Here is a 10,969-nt window from a genome sequence, read left to right as displayed (position 1 = left end):
GGAGAACGTGCAGACTCCGCACAGACAGTGACCCAAGCCGGGAATCGAACTCGGGCCCATGGCGCTGTGAGGCAGCAGTGCTAACCACTGTGCCACCACTTTTCAATGACATTTCACCACAATAATTAAGAGTGTTAATAATACTTTGAAGAAACAAAAGCAAGGGATACTCACTGTTCGACCCAAAGATATTCTACATCGGAGTAACGTACTTATGGCTAGTCAGATGATCTACAGATATTATGGGCATCTGTACGAAAGAAAATGATAACTCCAGTTAATATGCATGGCTCATTCAGCATGTTCAGTAAACCTGTTTAAAGTTGAGGCCAGACACAGATTACACAGTGCCTGGATCATGCTTCAAGGCAGTTAAAGTCCTTGAGTTACTATGTAATGACAAATAGGTGCAAGGCTAACACTGACTCAGTTGTTAAACTTTGAGTTTAGATTGGAAATAGGTCAAAACTGCATCACCAGATTTATGACGGCACAACATTAAATAGATGTTAACAGCTCACATTTCTTTCTTTTTCATTATTCACAGATTTATGAATTGCAGCGCAGAGTCAACAGTGGTCTACAGTCAGCACTTTGTAAAGGAAACAATAATAAACTTGTTCTTTGACTGGCTATTATAAAACATGTATTCCCTTGAATAGAACTGATGGTTTAATGTAGGCCCCACTTGGAGTTTGCGGAATCATTTTATAGACGTATTCTTAAAGTAATTCTACTACTGCTGATTGCTACTTCTAAGCCATAAAGACCAAGCAGGTTCTAGATTAATTTGTTTGGTCTGCACCGAGATAGCCAGTGTGCACAGCAGCAGGGAACTCGTCATTGATTCCAATACCTTGGATTAAGGAAGGGAGAAGGATGCCGTGATAACTATTTACTCATTCCTGCCAGAGATATATGTGTAAAGCGGATGTGGGGACAGGACAGGAGAAGGACTTGGCATGCCACCCACGGTCGAGTAGGCAGTGGACATTCACGGGCTACGGTTCACTTCTGAACAGTGAAAACACTCAGGTAAGGTGCCAGAAACTAACTGGCTGTAGAGGAAGCAAACGTCAGCTTGACTCGGTGCCTTTGGTAGAGGAGGCGACGGTTTGGGGGTGAATAATGAAATGGGTAATCAGATGGTGAATTAGATGGAATCAGATGGAAAGGCTGGTTTAGCTCAGTGGGCTAGACAGCTGGTTTGTGATGGCAAGGCCAAGAGCCCGGGTTTGATTCCCATACCGGCTGACCTGAACAGGAGCCTGAATGTGACGACTAGGTGCTTTTCACTGTAACTTCATACTTGTGACAATGAAAGGGTAAGCTGGATGGAGAGAGGGAAGGAGAGAGGGAGGGAGGGAACTTATTGGTGGCTTAAACTTTTCTCAGATTCTTCCCTTCATGTATGGGATGTGGGCATCATTGGCTAAGCCAGCATTTATTGCCCATCCCCAATTGTCCTTCAGAAGGTGATGGTGAGGATGGGGGTGAGGGTGGCAGCACTCCCTGGTCCATTCAATGCCACTCCACAATGGCGTACACATCTTGGAGATCTGAACAACCATGGACTAAAAATAAAAAACCTCAACACAGTGCACTGACCCAAAAGTGCCGCCGCTAAGTCTTTCGGAATGCACGTCGCTTGGGAATTGCCGACTTTAAAACACGCGAGGCGAGAAAGCAATTTGTTCCTCAAATATGTTAACTAAAGGATGTTATTTTAGACACATTGAGCAAAACTAAAAGATGGAAAAGAGGCAAACACTTATGCAATGATGAATTCAAGGACATACAGAAGTTGTCATTTTAATTAAAACGCTCAGCCCATTGTCTGTGAAGCAAAACATTTATGTTTACCCCCATTAAACTCAGTTCCTGCCCACTGCACCCCACCTTCGCCACTTGCCCTACAAATCTAGCGGTTCTGCAGATGATTCTCACATTCAACTCACTTCTCAATAATAATGTATATAGCGTGGAGGGTGGGAAATGGGATAGCCAATTTTCTCTGCCAATGCAGAGTGGGTACAGTGAATACAAAGAGAATAGACAATAAGACCATTAGATGTAGGAACAGAAGTAGACCATTCGGTCCATCGTGTCTACACCACTTTCCCACCTTATTCCCATAGCCTTTTATTCCCTTAAAAATCTGTCGATCTCAGCTTTGAACCATGCTTAACGACCCAACCTTTACACCCCTCTGTGGCAAAGGATTCTGCAGATTCCTTACTCTCTGAGAGAAGAAACTCCCCCTCATCTCGCTCTTAAATGGGTGACTTCTTACTCTGAGATTATACCCTCTGGACCTAAACTTTGCCACAAGGTGAAACATCCTCTCGGCATCTACCCTGACAAGACCCCCTGAGAATCCTCTATACCTCAATAAGGCCGCCTCTCGTTCTTCTAGACTCCAATGAGTAAAGGACCCAAGCTACTCAACCTCCTCTCATAATCAAAATCCCTCCATACCCAGGATCGACCCAACGAACCTTCCCTGGACTGCCTCCAATGCCAATATATCTTTCCCCTTGTGGGGAAGAGGATAACCGGGGACCATCAATGCAAGATGGTCACCAGGGAATTCAGAAAAAACTTTCTTTTCACAGGCAGCGGTTGAAGAAAATAGTACAGATGCATCTAAGGGGAAGCTAGGTAAGCAAATGATGGGGAGCAGAATAGAGGGTTATGGATTTAGATGAGGAAAGTTGGGAGAGAGCTCGGTAAGCGGTGGGTGGAGGGGGGGGGGGAAGAGCATAAACATCAGCATGGACTGTTTGGGTTGAATGGCCCATTTCTCTGCCAAATATCCTATGCAATCCTATGTAAAGGCAGAACAGGAAATGTCACCCTGTGGCACAGGTGGCAACATCACCTGAGAGAGGCACAGGATAACCTACCGCGGAGTAAGGAGGCCGCGGGAAATGGTCAACATCCTTCAGATAACATTGTAACTGCAATAAATGAGAATCATGTTAAGTCATCAAGTTGAAATGTGATATAAGAATAATTAATAGACTTTTGTGTCATTTGTTTTGAACATAGATGGAAAAAAAAACAAGAGACGCAGGGAGCATGCACAGGTCCGACTGGTGGTGGCGGCCAGAGGGGATAGGAGGATCTCAATTCTCCTTCTGCCTGAATCCCGTGACTTTCTGCCCCCTTAAAATCAAATGGGCACAAAAAGGGCTGGGGCTTGTGGTTGCTTTGTAGATGTCCGCCTGAGGGAGGTCCCGGTGGTGATAACTCTGGAATATTTATCAGCGTTGAATTCCTTTTCCTGTATTAATTATCTTCGTGTTCTCTCTCAGCCTTTGTTCGCTGCTGGTTGTGCCATTATGTCACCATGTGACAGTGACATGTGACTTGGCATGAGTATCAGCAGGCTGTTGACCGTGGTGGGCCTCAAGGCACAATCTTCTCTCCGCTCAGTGGGGTAGACTCCCCTGCCCAGCAGTGGCTTAGGGGAGGCAGTGGGCCGTGGCATTGCCACTGAACTAACAGTCCAGAGACCCAGGGTAACCCCGACATTGCGAATGTCACAATGGCAGATGGTAAAATTTGAATGGAATAGAAAATCTGGAATTAAAAGTTTAACAATGACCATGAAACCACTGTCGATTGTCATAAAAATGCATCTGGTTCACTAATGTCCTTTCAGGAATGCAATCTGCTGTCCTTACCTGGTCTGGCCTTCATGTGACTCCAGACCCACAGCAATGCGGGCAACTCTTAAATACTCTCTGAGATGGTCGAGAAGCCGCTCAGTTCAATGGGCAACAATTGCTGGCCTTGCCAGCGATGCCCACACAGCATGAAATATTTGTTTTTTTTAATTGTAGTTTGGGGGTTTTAAGAGGTTGGGGATAGGTAGGTTTTGAACTGTGTTCCCAATGCTTTCCCATCCTCCACCCTACAAATGACCAGCTTCACCTACTTAATGGCAATGTCATCAATGCTGGCACGCCATTTTAACACCTGCTGTCGAGAGGTTGCGCGAGACCTACTCAAGGGCTAACAGATGGAGGTGAGTTAAAATTTAGGGCCACAGGGGCAGCCAATCAAATATCACCCCCTTCAAACTACTTCCAAAGGTTAAAACTGCTTACGATAAGTCAAATGTTATATACGCCGTGCACAATGAACTTCTCTTTCCCTAATCCGTTTTTAAACTAATCTTCCCCCCTTATGGCCAGGAAGTCTACATGCCACCTGTACGGGACATCTGGAGATTAATTGCTACATTTGAGACAACACAACATAAGTTGAAAAAGCGAAATTTCTTGTGAAACCACTGTAGGTCAGGAAAATGGGTGCTGATTCCCCACCATTAACAGCATCCCAAACTCATTCCCTGCTCGTGTTGCAAGGTGCAAGGGGTTGTTGGACCTGAGCTATCTCCCCGGTCTAGCTTCTGTCACAGATTGAAAATGAAATGAAAATCGCTTATTGTCACGAGTAGGCTTCAATGAAGTTACTGTGAAAAGCCCCTAGTCGCCACATTCCGGCGCCTGTCCGGGGAGGCTGGTACGGGAATCGAACCGTGCTGCTGGCCTGCTTTAAAAGCCAGCGATTTAGCCCAGTGAGCTAAACCAGCCTCAACACTAATAAAGGGAGCCTTTATTAGTGCCTGCCCAACACTAATAAAGGGAGCCATCCCCAGCATCCTCAGGCTCCCAGCCTAATTGCTGTTCACACCACTATGCCCTGGACATCACAGCTGAGAGGCTTCAGGCAGGAAAAGTCCTAGCTCATTTCAACACCCTCAGAGATTAATGTCCTGGGTCTAATGTTGGACTCCCCGAAAATAAGTTTCATCCCTTCCCTTGGACCTGTTGGGTTAAAAATCCTGGACATCCAAATCCCTTTGAATTTTATTTCCTTTAAGCAGTTTATCATGGGGAAGGTTAATAAAATAAGACATTAATAATACAAGGATGGGAAGAATGGAAAAATCATATCTGCAAATACATTGCCAGACCATTAAGAGCCATAGCACAAAAAATGATAACAATGTTGTGCTGGTCTCTGCAGAGTTGAAGCCCAGAATTTACAATTCTTGGCTAAACTTACCTCACCCAGCAGCAATTAAGCACTAGATATCCCAAACGGGTAGAGTTTATGGCCTTAAATCATAGAATACCTAAATTGCAGAAGAAGGCCATTCGGTCCATCAAGTCTGCACCAACCCTGTGACAGGTTTGGTTAAACGGTGATGCACCTTAAAGGGCCACGGACCAGAATTTTAATGACTGTGATTGGATGAGAGGCCGACCTGAACTGGCATGAAATTGTACGGGAAAATGGTGGGTGGGCAGCCCAATGTCATAGTGGACGCCGCGCCACTTCAGGGTTGGCAGATGTGCGCAGGAGCCGGAGGCATACACACCGGCCATTAAAGTACAAATTAAGCTACTTAAAGCCCCAATCGACCGGAATTTCTAGCGGCCCGTACGCTTTTAGGCTTGGCTGGCGGGGCCCATCGGCCAGGCGGCCTTCACGTTTCTGCATTGTTCTCAGCCCAGCGCAGATTGAAATGGCCGGAGGATGTTTGAAAGTTGGTGAGTTAGGAGTATTGCTGTCACTTGTTTGTTGTTGCATCAGAGATAGTTTGTGGCATTTTCTGTGTGCGGATATCCTTTGAACAACACAGCAGTTGTCTGCCTTCAGGGAGCGTGTTTTATCATTTCAAACCACTCACCTGCACCCTCATGTGTCGTGGCGCCAGCCCTCTTCTCTCTGCGCCTCCCACCCCCACCCAAGCACGGAGTGCGTTTCATGCTGCTGCCAGTTAATTAGCCAGGCAGCGTGACCACGATGTTGGGAGGGAATGGAGGGTGAGAGCAGATTTCACATCTGCTTCCTACCCCGCCGATGGCGCTCGCCTGACAAGGCAACAACTCAGACCACAGAGTCAGTTGTTGCACAGAAGGAGACAACTTGGCCCATCAAGTCCATGCCAACTGTCTGTGGAGAAACTCAAGTCAGTTTCATGATCCTGCCCTATCCCTGTTGCCCTGCAAGTTTATATCCTTCAAGGGTCTATCCTATTTCCTTTTAAAATCATTGACTGTTTCCGCTTCCACCACCCCTATGGGTGGTGAGTCTCAGGGTGAGTGCCATTTGTTGCATAAAAAACCTCTTCCTCACCTCCCGCCCAGAGCTAACGGGAACAGTTTTTTCTCACTCCACCACCCAATCCCCATAACATCACCTAATCTTTGGTCACTAAGGGCAATTTATCATGGCCAATCCACCTAACCTGCACATCTTTGGACTGTGGGAGGAAACCGGAGCACCCGGAGGAAACCCACGCAGACACAGGGAGAACGTGCAATCGAACCCGCGTCCTGGCGCTGTGAGGCAGCAGTGCTAAACACTGTGCCATCGTGCTGCCCTTCACTTCGTCTCCCTCCGCCTTCCTTTGTCACCCAAGGACTCTGGTTTTAGTTTCTTGCGTCTATTATAGAATCATAGAATCTCTACCGTGCAGAAGGGGGCCGTTCAGCCCATCGAGTCTGCACCGACAATCTGAAAGAGCATGACCCAGGTACACTGCCCCACCCCACCAAACAAAGAAAAGTACAGCACAGGAACAGGCCCTTCGGCCCTCTAAGCCTGTGCCGACCATGCTGCCCATCTAAACTAAAATCGTCCACACTTCCTGGGTCCGTATCCCTCTATTCCCATCCTATATCCCCGTAACGCTGTCACCTAACTAGCCCATCCCTAAACACCAAGGGGCAATTTATCATGGCCAATTCACCTAACCTGAACATCTTTGGACTGTGGGAGGAAACCGGAGCAGCCGGAGGAAACCCACGCAGACACGGGGAGAACGTGCAGACTCCACACAGACAGCCGGGAGTCGAACCCAGGTCCCTGGCACTGTGAGGTAGCATTGCTGACCACTGTGCCACACTGCCATCCATTTTACCCTGACTAGATCACTCCACGTCTGGTTCAGTGGGTAGCATCCCTGCTTCTGAACCAGAGGCTCTGGGTTTGTGTTCCACCCCAGGACTTGATGGCAAAGGGAAGGTGCGTTCATCACGCAGCCAAATAGGCTGCAATCTGTCAATCTGCAAAATCCTTCCAACACGCCAATGGAGGGCGGAAAGAGCAGGAGAGACTCCTGGTCAGCCAGGCTTGAAGGGGAGTGGCATTCCTCAAGCTAGAAGTCCATGACGACAGACTCGCGACCTGTTCAAGGAAAAAGACAAAACTGTCCTAGTGCAGCACGAGCTGCAGGAATAGAGCTGGAATTGGAAGATCCCTTCTCACCCCATCAAAATCAGACCCCTTCCAATTTAAACGTTGTGCTTTAGATTGTTCCTTGCTCTTCTGCATCACTAGCCTAAACTTTATGATACGATTACACATGTGTCCCCAGCTATTTGGCCCACCTTGTTCTCCAGCACCAGATTCAACAATGCCTCCTTTCTCGTTGAACTGAAAACTAAAATCACTTATTGTCACAAGTAGGCTTCAAATGAAGTTACTGTGAAAAACCCCTAGTCGCCACATTCCGGCGCCTGTTTGGGGAGGCTGGTACGGGAATTTAACCGTGCTGCTGGCCTGCCTTGGACTGCTTTCAAAACCAGCGATTTAGCCCTGTGCTAAACCAGCCCCTGAACTGAGAACATCCTTGTCAAGGAATTTCTCCTGAACACATATCAGAAATTCCTCCTCCTCCTTTCCCTTTGTTCCAACATTATCTCAGTCGTTATCTGGGTAATTAAAGTCCCTCACTATCACACGTCTACAGTTTTTGCGCATCTAACCAAGTGGATTCTGTCATTGCCTTCTCAAGGATACTATCACTTTACAACACAACAATGTCTTTCCTATTCAGTCGTGCCATCCTAAATCCTTTTCACATTCCTGATCTTTTCTGATCACTTTACGTCCTTAAATATAAAAAAACCAGTCCTCACAATTTTTAAGTAAGGGCGGGATTTTCCTCCCCCTTCAATTGTGCGTTCTGCAGGGCCGAAGGGTGACTGACGGCAGGATCCTCCTGTCCCACGAAACCTATGGCGGGGTGCGCCGTCGGCGGGACCGTAAGATCCCGTCAGCGTGAACAGCCAGAAAATTCCGTCCCATGATTCCGTGATTGCCAATTCATCATATTCCCACATGGCTATTTGTCCTGGAGCTCACCAACCTTATTCGCCACACTTTGTGTATTTCTCCACATGCATTGTAAACCTATGTTTACATTCTTCATATTCCTTCCTAGCCTGCTCCTATATGTAATATGGTGCAAGTATCTTCTCCAATGCTGTCTCACCCCATCACTTATTCAGCAGAGTGGGCATTATGTGCCAATAATTTGACATTGTGGACATAATCGAACGGCCTCATCGCGCGTGACTTGGTGATGCAACAAGGCCTTTTGCAAGATTTGCAACGTTCGGAACGACTCGCGAGACCCAACGAGATCTCACACGATCTGGATCTGACTCTCACTGGGGGAGATCCAGATTTATATATTTAAGTAGGACATTAGGCTCAATTAACTATGTCGTCGCCCAATTTTTCTGCGACCCAGGAACTAACGCCCGTGCCTGGGAGACCTCACCATGGCGCAATTTAGCACTGGTCCACACAAATGTGGACCAGATATAACGGAGGGGGGGGGGGGGGGGGGAGGGGCAAGGCTCTCCCAGACCATCAGAGACCCCAAGCTGGTACCCTGGCACTCCTGCTGCCACCTGAGTACCTCAAGTGAGACGAGAGATTGGGACGGTATTTAGAAATGGCGCCCCGATCTCTTCGTGCACTGAAGAGTTCAGCTCATCAGTGTAATAAGTGAGGTAAGTGCGGACAAAAAAAAAATGTCCCATTTGAGAGCCTGAAGCGCTGCTCTACATGCCCAAAATGTGACTCTTTTTCGAACATTTAATCACGCTCAACGAGAGTCATTTTAACCCATGGCGGTTTATGGGTGATCTGCATAACCTGCAGGTGATCCAATATCATCCATCTCAACTATTACTCAAACGTTGATGTTATCCCAATTGAGACTAACCCTCTGGGGACATCTGCTGTACAACCGCAACATCAATTTACTGAAGTTGCACCAGAATGCTGAGGAAAGATTCCCATTCAGCCCTGGCTTTCATTCCCAAATATGGGCTGAACATTTTAATCTTGATCTTCCACTGACAGCAACAGGGCCCCCAAAAAAGCAACAACAGAACCTTTTCTCAAACGCTAACGTTGAAAGCGTTACTTGGAGAAACCTAGAGAAACAAGAACAACTGAACGTGTAAATGAGCAAACCTGGTTGGCGGTGGCGGTGGCCGCAAAGGGAACACTTGTGGCGGATGTCGTTGCCGCAGATACGGCTGCCGGATTAGCACCGTGCATCATGGGTACTTTGGAGGAAAATCACAGAGAGCGAAGAAGAGGAAGAAGAAACCAAATAGAGGGGGAACGAGAGGTGGAGAAGGTCACGGGGTGGGGGGTGGATTTTGATGGAAGAAACCATGGCAGCACACATCAAAGAGTTAGCGTAGCAACGAGCCGCGTGACGTTATCACCAGCGAGTGACATGTGTGTGCAGTGTCGGAGAAGGCGAAGAGGATAGGGGAAAATAAAGAGGTGGGGCAAGGTGAGGAAATTTGGGGCAAGTTGGGTAAAAGGGGATAGGTAGCGGTAGGGAGGGGGAACAAAAGAAGTGGAAGCATGCAGCAAACAAAATGAACATAAAAAAGAAGAGAGAAAAGGGAAAAATGCTTATTAAGAACAACAACAATTGGGTAAATCAATGCAACAAGCTCATGAAAAATAATATTACACACCTCTTTAAAATAAATGTCTATTAGGGTTATATTATTTAATATCAAAGCAGTTCAGAGTCATGCTTTAAATTACATATTCTGTCAAACTCTTAATTAAGCCACAACACTCATTAAAAGAAATCCATAGTTATCCATTATTGCAAAGCGACATTTATAAATGTTTCACTGCTTCATAATCATTAATAGGATCATTTTAAAAAGCTAAATTATGCAACAAGAGCTTTAATAATTCCAAACGGACCTTAGCAGTGAGAAGCACAGTCCTTTCAAAGTCCACTCACTCATGAATTGAACAGAATTGGCTGGCCAATGAATGACTCCAACCCAATGGTCAATTTCAGCAATTGATTTCCGAATCGTCAATTGAAAGGATGTCATTGAAAATGTGGGGTGGCGGCGGGTGGGGGGGAACGACAGGAGGTGGTGGTAGAGAGGCCAAAGGAATCCCATGCATTAAAAGGGACAGCGCCGCCATTAAAGGGAAGGTTCTGTGTTGCTGCCCATGTGTGCCATACAAATTTCAGCATCAACAGCATGGTCTCTTCAAGTCGATAGACAAGCAAAGGTCATCGCGCAAAACATTTCTCTTTCAGAGGTCAAGGTTGCAAGCCCAAAATGGTTCGGGCTGATCTTGGAACCGAGGCAAACGTATCGAATGTTAACTGGGGCTGTCCAAAAACAGGCTGCAATGGACAATGAGTCAGTCGAACCCTGTCAAAGAGGAGATGAGGAGGACCTGGTCTGGAATACGCTGCAGGAGAGGCTGGTGGAAGCAGATTCAACTTTCAAAAGGGAAATGGATAAATACTTCAAAAGGAGGCATGGGTTAGGAGCAGGGAAGTGGACTAACTGGGTAGCTCTTTCAAAGAGCTGGCACAGCTGGGAAGGGCCAATTGGACTCCTTCTATCCTGGAAGATTGTGTGAATTATACTACTGCATTTCTGAACGAGGGTTGTGGATGAGGAAGACTATTTTTGTTACCTTTCAATCTGGGATGCTTGAGACAATTATAGTCCTCCCGACTGCTACCTTGAGAGGGAGGTCTTGTGGCGCAGTGGGTAGAGTCTGAAGCTCTAGGTTCTAATCCCACTCCAGGATTTAAAGACTCGCTCATAGTGTGGCCAAACGGATTGAGGGTCAACCTGTAAATCCT

General features: G+C 46.8%; 1 protein-coding gene across 13 annotated transcripts in view; it reads right to left on the bottom strand.

The window, feature by feature from the left end:
• The window catches only part of mbnl1 (muscleblind-like splicing regulator 1), a 347,533-nt gene that overhangs the window by 4,239 nt on the left and 332,325 nt on the right, over window positions 1-10,969 (bottom strand). For 7 of the 13 annotated variants that reach the window (XM_038815110.1, XM_038815097.1, XM_038815099.1 and 4 more), the window contains 3 exons: window positions 9,295-9,389; window positions 2,907-2,960; window positions 175-250 (listed from right to left, as the gene is read on the bottom strand). In XM_038815110.1, the coding sequence (XP_038671038.1) occupies window positions 194-250; window positions 2,907-2,960; window positions 9,295-9,389 (206 nt within the window). In that variant the 3' untranslated portion in view covers window positions 175-193. The remainder of the gene's footprint in view (window positions 1-174; window positions 251-2,906; window positions 2,961-9,294; window positions 9,390-10,969) is intronic. The other 6 variants (XM_038815101.1, XM_038815105.1, XM_038815103.1 and 3 more) reach the window with 1 other exon arrangement.

This window comes from Scyliorhinus canicula, chromosome 13 (assembly GCF_902713615.1).
Source record: "Scyliorhinus canicula chromosome 13, sScyCan1.1, whole genome shotgun sequence".
NCBI classification, from domain to species: Eukaryota; Metazoa; Chordata; class Chondrichthyes; order Carcharhiniformes; family Scyliorhinidae; genus Scyliorhinus; species Scyliorhinus canicula.
The sequence above is the reverse complement of the archived record's forward strand: the minus strand, read 5'-3'. Positions and strand labels throughout refer to the sequence as shown.